Genomic DNA, 13,426 nt, shown 5'->3' with positions numbered 1-13,426 from the left:
GCTAGGCGGAGGATTAGCCTATTGAGCCGCGGCGCCGGCAGGACTGCTATTTTTTAATCTACTTGTATATCTTGTCTGTCACTGTAAAAATAAAATAGGTTATATAGAAAGAGAAATAAGGAAAAGTTACCAAAGGGAGCTTATTACTAGAAAGCTGCTGTATTCAGGTAATGTGGAGCAGTCTTTTAACTGTGGTGCTACCCAGACCTGTAGAATCTGGTGCCATGTTCTGTGTGAACCATGAGGCAAGTCACTGTAGCCCACTTCACTCTCTGAAGCTGTGTTGTGGTTTTCCCAATTTTTCAAGATAGATTTATATAATAGCTACTACTTTTACTGTTTTTTTTTTTTTTTTAAGATTTGTTTATTTATGCAGAGACACAGAGAGAGAGATTTCATCCATTGATATTCATTCCCCAAATGGCCGGAGCTGGGCCGATCCAACACCAGGAGCCAAGAGCTTCTTCTGTGTCTCCCATGTGGGTGCAGGGGCTCAAGCACTTTGGCCATATTCTACTGCTTTCCTAGGCCATAGTGGAGAGCTGTATTGGAAGTGGAGCAGCTGGGACACAAAGTGGCACCAATATGGGATGCTGGGGCAGCAGGCAGAGGCTTAGCCTCCTGTGCCACAGCACCGGTCCCCTTGCCTGATTTTGTAAAAGTTGTACTAGAGCAGAGCGGTTCCTATTCATGTACGTATTGTCTCTGGCGGCTTTCATGTGTCAGTGACAGAATGTTCCACAAAGCAGAAAATACATACAGTCTGGCTGTACACAAAACAACTGCCAGTATCTGGTAAAGGCCTTTTTACCTTTTAAAAATTAAGAGTCAACTATCAGATAGCTTTTCTAGAGAAATTAAATTCCTGTTAGTAAATTGGGCCTTATAGGTTCATTTAATTGTCTTATTACCAATGGAAATAAAAATTTCAAGTCGTAAGTCACAATTGCGGCATCTGGGGATGAGCACATAAGTTATTATTCTGGTTTATATAATTACATGTCATGTAATGAGTTGTATTCTTATAAATTAAGATTTAAAATATCTTTAGTACTAATTTTTTGCTATAAGATTGTGGTGGTAAGTCTGTTGTGGATTTGCCATTTCCCACCTTTAGCCTGTTGCTCTTTGCTTTAAATCATCCTTGTGAAGAGTTGGAAGAATCACTTTTTTTTTTTTTTTTGACAGGCAGAGTTAGACCGTGTGAGAGAGAGAGAGAAAGGTCTTCCTTCCGTTGGTTCACCCCCCAAATGGCCGCTACGGCTGGCGCACTGCGCCGATCTGAAGCCAGGAGCCAGGTGCTTCCTCCTGGTCTCCCATGGGGTGCAGGGCCCAAGCACTTGGGCCATCCTCCACTGTACTCCCGGGCCACAGCAGAGAGCTGGACTGAAAGAGGGGCAACCGGAACAGAATCTGGCGCCCCACCGGCACTGGAACCCCGGGTGCCGGCGTCGCAGGCGGAGGATTAGCCTAGTGAGCCGCAGCGCCAGCCAAGGAAGAATCACTTTTTAATATGTGATGAAAAAATCAGTGCATTATTAGTTTTTTGATTCTTTATGGAGAGTGGGAGAAGAAGAGCTGTGGCTCTAGAGTTTGAATTAAAATCATTTCTTCACTTCCTGTGTGACCATAGACCTGACACTTAATCTGAGTCTCATTTTCATCTCTAGCATGAGGGTGAATAGTCCTGTTCCCTAGGGGTGTGTTAAACAAAGACACAAAATGATATGTGGAAAGTTGTTGAAAATATTACTTAGCCTGTGACAAACAGTAAATATGTAACTACTGTCACTAGTATTATTTTCTAACATAAGTAGAAGAAACGGCTAGTTTTCCTTGGAAAGATAGAATTTTTTTTTTGAAAATGGTATTGCACCTTAAGTAGTGATTTGAAAAATTGTTTACTAGAAGAGAAAATACTATTATGTAAGTGATATTAACCTAGATGATATTTTTAAGCAACTAAATGTTTTCTTTAAAAACTAAAACAGGAAAAAGAGAAAGAATTAGAAAGAGAAAGAGAAAGAGATAAAAAGGATAAAGAAAAATTGGAATCTCGATCCAAAGACAAGAAGGAAAAAGATGAGTGTACTCCAACGAGGAAAGAAAGGTATAACAATTAATTCTTACATTTAATGTGTATGCAGGTTTCAAGGTTTGGAATGATGGTCTATTTTATAATATTTTTTATCATTGATACTAGTAGTGTTTTCTCATGAGGAACATGTTTGGCTCCCTCTTACAGGAGGTAGAAGTAGCTGACAAATGGGGCAGTTAGTTTATTTAACTGGGTCATCATCCCTTTACATGGTTCATAGGATGTCCTTAGCCTTAGTTCAGTGCAGGAATTCAGTTACAGTATTAAGTATCAAACCTGAGACTTAAATAACAAAACAGCTTGCTAGATCATCTTTGTTGCCTCCCATATAAGTGTTTTTTTCCAGTCTCTAGGTGCCGAGGCTGCTACCTGTAAACTTGAGTCCTTAAGCTTTATCTTGAAAGGAGATTATATAAATAGGCCACAAGGACTTGCTCCTCACTTTACAGTTTTTATTTCTTATTTCCTCAGTTCCTACATCTTTGTTTTAGTAAAGAAAATTGCTCAGTTAATAGAACTGAAGTTTTTCTAATAAAAAATTATTGCAAATAAAAAGATTTTGATTTTATCACTCAAATGAGTTCCAAATAAGTTATACTAATTGGTTCAATAAAAAATGTCACTTTATAATTAATGTTTTGGCAATTTCAGATTTACAGAAAAGTTAAAAGAATTGTGTGAAGAATTCCTAGATATCCTTCACCCACATTCCCCAAATTTTAGAATATTTCTGCTTTATTCTTTTCTCTGCCAGCTGTCCAACTTTTTTTTTTTTTTAAGCAAGGAGTTTTTTGCTTGTCTCTTTGTTTGATTTCTATTTATTTGAAAAGGGAGAGGCAGATAGAGCTTCCATCTACTGGTTCACTCCCCAAATGTCTGTGAGGAGGCCAGGAACACAGTTCAGGTCTTCTACATGGATGGCAGGAGTCCAATTGCTTGAGTCATCACTGCTGCCTCTGAGGATCTGCGTTTAGCAGGAAGCTGGAGTCAGGAGCTGGTCATTAAAGCGGGCACTGATGTGGGGTGTGCATATCTTAACTGCAGGGCCAAACACCCGTTCCCACCCGCCCCAATCATTTAAAAGTAATTTGTCAGTATGATGTCCCACTCTCCTAAACACATTCATTTAATCACAATGAAAGTGTCAGAACAGGAAATAAACATTAAAAATGCTACTCAATCCAGAGGATTTAATTAAGTTTTATTCATTGTCCCAATAATCTCTTGTAGCAAAAGAAATTCCAATCTAGTTGAAATCTGTTCTCTCTCAATTTTAAGTTATGTTTAAGACTTATTGGGATAAAAGACCTTGAATATTGTTGGAAAATAGATTACTGTGTTAGTGAGAATAAAAGTTATTGTAAAATGGTAGAAAGTAATAGCCAATTTAATAAAAGGAAAATGAATACCTAATCCTTTACTCACTTATGGGGGCTTTGTTCCATAGGAAAAGACGACACAGTACATCCCCCAGCCCATCTCGCAGTAGCAGTGGTAGACGAGTGAAATCCCCATCACCAAAATCGGAGCGATCAGAGCGTTCAGAAAGATCTCACAAAGAGAGCTCACGTTCCAGGTCATCTCACAAAGATTCTCCTAGAGATGTTAGCAAAAAAGCCAAAAGGTAAATGCAAGTCATTTTTGGTAATATTTTAAATACCTTGTCATTCTACCAGCTTTTGAAAATAATTTAATTGGCAGACATTCTTAAAAAGAATTTATAAAAACCAAAGAGTTATACTTTCATTTTAGGTTATTACTCCCCACCCCAATCTCTCTTCATCACTTAAGTACAAAGAGGGCTTCCAGTAAGTAAAGACTAGCCAAGAATTGTAAGCATCAGTATCCAGTGTTTCCTGTAGAATGGGGGGAGCTGCTTTATTTTCATTCTGTTTTTTAGTTTCTATAGAATATTCTCTGGTTTTTGTCAAAGCTAAAAGGAAAATACATTTTTCCCCCAAAGCAGTATTACTAGCAATTCTTGGTTAGGGATTTATTGGAAACAAATACCATAAATACCAATAAATGCCATTTCTTCAATGTGTAATTTAATATGCTCTTTTTCTTTTAGTTTCAGAAAAGTGTTTCAAAAATGTTTTATTTTTCTGGTATTATATAGAGATATTTTCCCTAAGAGCAAAAAGAGTTTTATATATTAACACTTTATTGTAACTTTTTTTAATGGTAACTTTTTAATAAAATTTATAAAATAACTTTCTCCTTTTCTAAATGACATTTGCTTATGTGTGTGTAAACATGTATATAACTATTTATTTGTTTTGTTTATCTTTCTGAAGAGCGCTTCCAAAATTATGCAGTTTTTAATGATGCCCTTGAATGCTACTGCAGTGGTTGCTACCTTTTTCCTCAAGATAATAGGCTACAAAGCTGTGGATTTTTACATGTTGTGAATCATCTCACATGCCATTTTGAACTTTAGCTTATAATAAGATCAGAGATTCAACTTGTTAAAAAATACCCCAGTCACTGCCTGTAGAGATTTTGATTGAGTAGAGCAATGGTAAGACTCAGAAATTTGTCGTTTTAAACAAGCTTCTGCAGTGATGATTGCCGATGCAGTGTATAGTAACTACAAAATAAATGCTCTCTGTGTGTATCCAGTAGGCAAAGTATACATTTGATAGGTGTACAGTCTTATTCCAGTAACTTTTATTGTGCTTTGTTAAATATCATTTTAGATGATTTAAGGAAAATCAATCTTGATCATGTGAATACTTTGATAAATTGGGTTTTTTTGTTTGTTTCTTCAGGTCACCATCTGGTTCAAGGACACCCAAACGGTCTAGGCGATCACGGTCTAGATCCCCTAAAAAATCAGGGAAGAAATCCAGATCCCAGTCCCGGTCTCCACACAGGTCTCATAAAAAGTCAAAGAAAAACAAACACTGACATAAATTTTTAAGATACTGTCATTTATTGGAAATGCGATTTTGTTTTGTGCCTGAATGGTCTGTTTTTTAAAAAAACAAAACAAAAAAATCAAATGAAAGAGCATTCCTGGGGTTTTTGTTTGTTTGTGAATGCATGTGTAAACTCATGAGTAATGCATCTGTAGACCTGTCATTGTTTTATATTGTATAAATTACTTTCATTGTGGCTGTTTCTCAAGATGAAATTTTTATTGTGCTAATGAGTTTCATCAGAAATGTGTATAATGGATCTGCTGGCAGTAGTAGTATTTTGTTTTAGGATGTTGTGACTTAGCAAAAATAATACAGATGTCTTCCCCCCTTTTGTAGCTTTGACAATTTGAACTAGATTTCAAATAAAATCTGAACAGAAAACTGTAATGTTGTTTTTTTGCCCCATTGGTATACCAAGTCCCTTGAAGTCCTACTTAGTGAATTTGGCACTACTGTTGTGTTTCTTCTATCTAATGCACTTTATAAGCTCCAGTGTTCAAGTAGCTAAAGTTTTATATTTACTAAGATGACTATTGAAATCAAGGGACCTACAGCTCTATTTGGTAGATTTGCTAATCAGTTTCTAAAGAAAGGTTCTCCTGGATAATACTGATACTCAGATCCAAGGACTGGGTGCATATGGTATGGTGTTGTTAAGTGGAATGCCTAGCTGAAACTGTTTTTGTTTTTTCAAAGAAACAGTATGATTGTAGTATACAACCTGTGTTCTGAGCAACTGCTTATTTTTAGGGGAAAATTAAGTCTTCATCTTTTGATTTTATCTTGTATCATGAAAGAAGTATATTTAGAAAAGAAACTTTCTAACAAAATTTGGCCATGGAATTTTTTTGTATAATGCCCTTTTATAGTCTTCTGCAGGCTACCTTTCAACACTGGTGTTAGAGTATTTTTACAAGTTTCTAAAGCTTAAAACATCTTAGGTTTTTGTTTTGTGTTTTAAGGATTTAGTTTTTAGGTACAGCTTTAAGTAAAATGTAAACATAAAATTGTTTTCAGAAAATTTAACACCCAATGGTTTGTAAATTCGAGGTGCAAAAGGTGATGTAAATCATTTGCAGAGTTGAACTATGTTGTGGATGAAAATAAAATTGCTGCAATATGAAGAAGAAATAAGAAAACTTGTATAATATTGATCATAGCATTTCCATAAATAGAATGTAATAAAGGGTTAAGTAGACTTGAACTGACTTTATTTGTGAATCTTGCTTTCAGTTTTTCATTAGGCACTTTATACAGTGGTTTGATGTCTCTCCTCTTTCACCTCCCTAGTAAGGAAAGTAGGAAATTATTATAATAATGGATTGTTTTGATTTAATTTGTTTTTTAAAAATATTTTTTCAAGTTGTTTTACTTAATCTTCCCTAGTTGCAGAGTAAGATATTCTGTGCCTATTATTTGGGGAGTAGCTGTAGTGACTAAGTAGTCAGACATGTTGTTTCCAAAATGAACAAATCCACAGTGGCTTTGCAAATGAGCCAGATTATTTTACATAATGGCTTTATTACTGTGCAAATATTGCTTGAAAGCTACTCCTTTAATATGCACTCTTTTGTCCAATTTTAAGGAAATGTTAATTCCTAAAAGTTGCTCAGAATAATTAAATGTGAACATTTGGTGCAGATATTTAAAAACCTATAAATATAGCCGTTTTGAAATAACATGCTTTTCTCCCCCTGTTTATTGCCCGGGAGAATGGAATTTTATATAATCTGCCTTTTCTTTGCAAAAATAACAATAGTGTTGAGTGGCTGGTGATTTTGGCATTCTATCATTTACTGGTATCTTCATAGAAGAAATAATTGGTCAGGTAATGGCCTAGTTCAGTTGTAAGGGATGCTTATTTCTCTCTCTTTTTTAAAACAAAACATCCCAGAGAAGGAGAAGTGAGTAGAAAATGTTAGGTCAGTTTTGGCTGCTTATTTGTAATATTTCCCTACTGCAGTCTAGCAGTTCTATATCTGGATCCAGATACAACTATTAGAGTTGATTTTAACAGTGGTAAAAAACTGGCTCCCTTTGGTGTGGTTGAGAATTGCTTAGGTCTAAGAGCATATTCTTTGAACTTTGTTAATGTTCATGTTAAGTTGGATTGAGTTATTTGGTCTTGAATTATAAACAGTATTGTTAAATAGCTTATTTCTAATTTTACTGTATGAAAAAATACAGAATAAGACTTTAATTTTCCCCATGGACTCTGAAAATTGAGTGGGATCAGAAATTGGTGAATTTTCAGGGGGGGAGATATACCATAATTTTCTAATTGCTTACTATTCATCTGAAGACTACTCCTATGTTACATAGCACCATTTCTATATTTTGACTAAATATATGGGTTTTAGTTACAGGAAAGGCCGTGTTCAACTGTGTACTAGACAGTTATTGTCCACTGCTGCAGCTACATGTAAGCAGAAATTCTATTGTGATTTATAAAGGGCAAGACTGAAGCTTTTTACCCTGCAGTCTAACATCTATCTAAACACAGGTTACTACCATTGAGCTCTCCCTCTCATGCACGTGAGAGAAAGTTAAATGTTGGTCTACTTACCAGAGAGAGAAACCTATGATTGAAAAGGATCCTGTTCATGAAGTTTTTTTTACTGACCTTTTATTTTCCTTATTGTTAGTTGAGTAGATGGAAATTTCTGAATTGTAACATGTTCAGAAGTTAGGGATTAAAGAACATAACAAAAAGCCCTGATCCAAGAGAATGCTTTTTATTTGGCTCAAAATGTTTGTGGCTTTTCTGCTAAAATTGCTATCGTCTGACCTAATTTTTCTTTATTGCAGACCATTCATTCCTGTGGGTTTACCGTGGGACTTTTATCCCAAGTAAAGAACCTTGGAGGAAATACTTACTTCTGACCAAATGTGTTCTCTGCCTAACCCCTTCCCCCAGTTTAATATTCTTGAGCACTTATTTTAAAGGGATTTCAATCAAGATCAGATTTATGTTTATTAGAAATGCTCTGTATATGTGTCCTCCACAGTGATAGAAGTTTTGAAAAATTATATGGCCATGATAATAGTTTATTGTTATTAAAAAGCAAATAAACCTGTGTATTGCCAAAGTGACTTAAACTGCTCTGATGACCACAACAATGTGATTTCTGTAGCAGAAAAAGTTGTTTGTTTATAAAGATAAATAGTACCACTTTTCTAAGACTGTACATTTAAAAACTGTGCTTTTTTTGTGTGTTTTCTTCTATTACATTTTAGAGGTAAAGCAAATTATAGGCAATTCTGTGCAAATACTAGTGAAGACACTGGTATAAGTTAAAGGAATATATATAAGCAAACCTTTACGAAGTAAGGTGCATGGTTTAGAATAGGTGTTAGGGAGTGTGTTAATAGTTACCTTTGGCTTTTTTCTTTATTTTTGTTATCAACTTAGATAACAAGCAAATGCAAATCCCAGGGGAAGTGTGATGCTGGGCTAAAAGGTGGGAATGTGCTGCTGTTCCGAGTGAGCCTTGTTCCATTGTTGAAAGGTCAATGCCTTTGTGTTTATTCAGTACCACCTCATGGAGCTTTGATGTAAATGGATTATATGTATAGTTGGCAATTTGTATAGTTTTGTAGATCTATAGATAAAATGCCTTCATTCATTTTCACCTGTAATTGTGCTTAGAGTGTTTGTGTTTTATCCTTTGACTTCAGCAGGCTCTGGTATGTTGTATCTGGTGATGTGACTTACCAGGAAAGAATTTTTCAGAAGTGAGAATGCTGTAGTTGAAATCAGCTCAACTGAATACTGTACAGCAAGATGATTTCTTTTGGGTGAAACTGATTCCGTAATTAAGTTACTCCTGATGGAAGGATTAGGTTTGTCGTGGAGCTGCTTTCCAGATCAGACTGATGCTTTATAGTTTTTCTACATAAAGATTATATAGTTGCAAACAAAGGTTGTGGAATTTTCCTTTTGTTGTTGTTTTTTTATTTTAATTACTTTAATAAAAATACGTTGTTTTCATAGCAAACTTAGACTGTTCCTGTAATTTTCTCCACATAATTTTTTAACACAAGCCCAGTAAATCAGTTTCCATTGATGAAACAAATGATCCGCCACATTTATCACTTGCAGCAAAAATGTTACAACATTTTACATAGTGAAACAGTAAAATCATGTATTCATAATGATTTTCTTAAGAAATTTCATTTCCTTACTGGTTCTGTTAGGTAGGAAGTCAGATATGAGCTTATATGTGTGTGACAAAGGCCTAAGGAGACATCTAGGTCCAGCATATGCAACTCAAAGTCATCCTGATAACCTTCCAGGGGCAGCCCAGTATCTGCACTTGAAACATCCTGCCCTGCCCTGCCCTGCCCTGCCCCTTCTACCTGCCTGGTGGGGGTCCCCGCCCCTTTTGCCTGATAACCTTCCAGGTGCAGCCCAGTATCTGCACTTCAAACATCCTGCCCTGGATCCTGATCTTCCAAGGGGTCCTGCTCATCTTTTCCTCTAATGGGGGGGGGGGGTACGGGGCACCAGTCAGGCTTCCTCCTCTGATAAGGGGGAAGACTAGACTTAGAAAGGAATTTTTAGTATTTTTTTTAGTATTTACATCCAAAAAGTCCTTTGTTCCAGGAGGAGAAGATGTGGGAAGAAAAGACCCAACCCCTTAAAAACCCTGGCCTAAATGTAAACTGGGCACTCTCTCAGGTCCTGTCTGGAGAGGTGCCCATCCGTTCTTACGGATGTCCCTGCCCTAATAAACCTTGCTATTGGCTTTCCACTTATCTCTGTCTCACGCCTGAATTCTTTGTTGCGTGAAGACAAGGACCCTTGCAGTTCTCCGGTAACAGTTCCTTGTTTTTAAAATGTTTCATTGAGGAAAATTTCAAACATCTACAAAAGTAGAGTAAGATTGATTTATTTATTTGAAAGGCAGTTAGAGATCTTCCATCCACTGGTTCATTCCCCAGATGGCTGCAGTGGCCACAATGGCTGGGGTTGGGCCGGGTTGAAACCAGGATCTTCCAGGAATCTGGGTGCGGGGGACCAAGCACGTGGAGCATCCTCTGTTGCTTTCTTAGGCATAATAGCATGGAGCTGGATTGGAAGTGGAGCACCCAGGACAACTGGTACCCATATGGGATGGCAGCATGTGCCACAACCCTGGCCCCTAAGATAGATTTATTCTTGATTGTATAATGCTGTAAATGTTTACCATCTTGGCCTTTTTTTTTTTTTTTTTCAAGATTATTTATTTGAGAGGTAGAGTTACAGACAGGGAGAAACAAAGAAGTGTTCCATCTGCTGGTTTGCTCCCCAAACAGCTGCAACAGCTAGAGCTGGGCCAGTTTGAAGCTGGGAGCTTCTTTTGGGTCTCCTATGCTGGTGCAGGGCGCCACACTCTTGAGCCATCTTCCACTGCTTTCCTAGGCCATAGCTGAGAGCTGGAACAGAAGAGGAGCAGCTGGGACCTGAACTGGTGCCCATATAGGATTCCAGCAATGCAGCTGGAGGCCTAGCCTACTATGCCACAGCACCAGCTCGCATATTGGCGATTTTTATGTGTACAGTTGAGTGGTGTTAGGTTTACTCACATTGTGCAACCGATCTCCAGCTCTTTTTCATCTTACAAAGTTGAAAGTGTACCCACCATAAACAATTCACCACTTCCCCCAGCCTCACAACCACTATTTCTGTTTCTGTTGGTTTAACTACTCTAGGTACCTTTTACACAGTGCTTGTCTCACTGTGATGGAGGAATTTGGTTTCACAGTGTCCTCAGGGTTCATCTGTATTACAGTGTGCACATTGGTTCCCTTTTAAAGCTGACTCTCAAGTTCATGTACTTCCTCCTGGAATTTGAAAAGGATTTCCCCCAAATGATTCATTAGCATTTTCTATTTTGAGTAAAAAGAAAAAGTGATGCCGGTTCCATCTACCAGCAACCCCATACCATTCTATTGAAGTTCTTAACCATTTTTAGAACGTTCTGTGCTTTGTGTTCTCTTTAATGATTTGTGTTATTTAATTTGATGTTAACACTTCATAGTGGGGGTGGAGTACAAAATACATTTTTTGATTTAAATGAGGTGTGACATGGCACAGTGGTGGAAGAAAGGGAAAAGCCTGGGCTATGGAGTTAGTTTGGATTTGAATACCAGGACTTCTCTGCTAGCTGTGTAATCTTTCAGAATCTTCCTTTCTCACCTATTAAATGGAGATATTGACCTTGAGTGGTTATTGAAAGGTTAAGGCCACATGTAGGTCATTTGCATGTGGTTATCATATAGTGGTAGTTAATTAAAACTCAGTATTCCTGGAATCTAATGATGGGAGTATCTTATAACTAAAACAGTAATACTCAATTCCGTAGCACTGGTACCTTCAAAAAATTTTTATACTTAATTTGTGTTTATAGATAACATCAACATACACTTAGGGATATGTTGGCATATTTAATTCGTATTGGATACCATTTCATAATCTGTTCCAGTCTTGGATGATATTTAATCATTAGTCCCGAGAAAAACATTTTTACTTAAATAGATATTTAATAATAGTTATAATTGTCATAATTGTGGTATTCCACTAACCAAAATTCCTGAAAGGAGGAATCCTATGAAGGAAATCTAAATGTAAACAGTTTCAACAGAGTATATGTGGGAGAACCTGGAAAATCGTGTGAAGAATGAAGCATTGAATTCTTTGTCCAAGTTCAAAGTAAAAGAAAAGCCTATACAATTTACCAGAGCAGAGCAGCAATACACAGTTTTCACAAAATGGGTGGACAGAACAATTTCCTGAGAGAGAATTGAAAACATAGTATAACTGAATTTAGATTTGGGGTGTATTTGCAAGGTGGAGTTTGGTCAGATTATGCAGGAATAAGAAATGGGCCCTAATGCTACTTTTAGAATAGAGTTGAAACTGTATAGGATTTGAGAAGGAAATTACACTTTAAATTCTGTCAGAACTAACGGCTTGATAGTAATGTCCTCAGGACATTTGTAAAGCTCTTTGGAGTTCTCACACAGCTGCACAAACATGAACCTGGAAGAGCAAAACTTTGATTAAAAATGCTGTTTGGGTCCTCCAGATAGCGCAGACTGGCTTTGAAAAGAAAAGCACCCCAAGTGCCTTAACAGCTGCCTACTCCTTTTACATGAAGTGCTATTAGATGACTTTTCTTGTTTTCAGCACATTTTGTACTGCGCTGTGGAATAGATACTGGGTGTGAGCAGTTTATATTAGCATTTAGGGAAATTTCAGATGACTTGTCCATGCTAACGATTTAATAAAGGATAGGTCATCCTTCACTTCTGGGAATGTAAACAGTTGCCTCTCTCAGGGTGTAGCAAGGTATCAGAAACCAGGAAAGTGTTCTTATCTTCTCTAATTGCAATAGCATTTAACTATTGTGAACTTAAGCTTACAAGGTCACATTCTGTATAGCTTATGTATTTCATAGGGTACTTGTCCTCCTGATATATCCTATCTTATTTTAGGAATGTGTTCTCCCCAGAAAAGTCTGCAGCATGTCAAATTCTGTGCCAAATACTATATATGTGTGAGCTCCATGAAGCAGACCTACCACTCATCAAGTTTTTTCCACAAGAGGCATCCACATCTACTGTTTTAATTCTGAATTGATTATCCTGGAGGCATGCCTAATCAGACTTAAATAGTAGGTGTGTAAGAGAAAGTCTTTAAGCAGAGAATGATCTTTGTACTTGTTTGTTCTTATAATGGACATGGAACTTGTCAAAATTTCTCAGGATATTCTTTATTTGCATGTATTTAAAAAAAACACCTAGTTACTCCTTATGTTGTCTCTAAGACATTATAAAACCATGACTCACAGTGTATGAAGAATGAGAAAAGGGTTTGATGTAAAGAAGCCTTCGGATCAGCACGATGCGCCGGCCGCGGCGACCATTGGAGGGTGAACCAACTGCAAAGGAAGACCTTTCTCTCTGTCTCTCTCACTGTCCACTCTGCCTGTCAAAAAAAAAAAGATGACTTACTCTGCCTCGTGTATGTTTCAGAGCTGTTCAGAAGTTGCAGAGTTCAGCTATCTAGATCTGTTTGGCATATTTCTAGGATAGTTTACTTTTGACTTTTTTTAAAAAGATTGTATTTATTTCTTTGAGAGGTAGAGTTACAGAAAGAGGGAGAGACAAAGGTCTTCCACCTGCTAGTTCACTCCCAACTGACCGCAAAACGGCCAGAGCTGAGTCAGTCTGAAGCCAGGAGCCAGGAGTTGCTGGGTCTCCCACGTGGGTGCAGGGGCCCAAGCACTTGGCCCATCCTTCACTGCTTTCCCAGGCCATAAGCAAAGAGGTTGGAAGAGGAGCAGCTGGGACATGAACCGGCACCCATATGGGATGTTGACACCACAGGTGGAGGATTAGCCTACTACACCACAGCACC

The 13,426-nt window shown here is 37.3% G+C and overlaps 1 protein-coding gene across 7 annotated transcripts in view; it reads left to right on the top strand.

Moving 5' to 3' along the window:
- Positions 1 to 9,020, top strand: part of U2SURP (U2 snRNP associated SURP domain containing) — a 63,179-nt gene extending 54,159 nt beyond the window's left edge. For all 7 annotated transcript variants that reach the window (XM_051818666.2, XM_070072683.1, XM_070072682.1 and 4 more), the window contains 3 exons: positions 1,992 to 2,110; positions 3,546 to 3,722; positions 4,870 to 9,020. In XM_051818666.2, coding sequence (XP_051674626.1) covers positions 1,992 to 2,110; positions 3,546 to 3,722; positions 4,870 to 5,008 — 435 coding nt within the window. In that variant the 3' untranslated portion in view covers positions 5,009 to 9,020. The remainder of the gene's footprint in view (positions 1 to 1,991; positions 2,111 to 3,545; positions 3,723 to 4,869) is intronic.
- Positions 9,021 to 13,426: the final 4,406 nt, after the last annotated feature.

This window comes from Oryctolagus cuniculus, chromosome 4, assembly GCF_964237555.1.
Source record: "Oryctolagus cuniculus chromosome 4, mOryCun1.1, whole genome shotgun sequence".
NCBI lineage: Eukaryota > Metazoa > Chordata > Mammalia > Lagomorpha > Leporidae > Oryctolagus > Oryctolagus cuniculus.
This window is presented reverse-complemented; position numbering and strand designations above follow the sequence as displayed.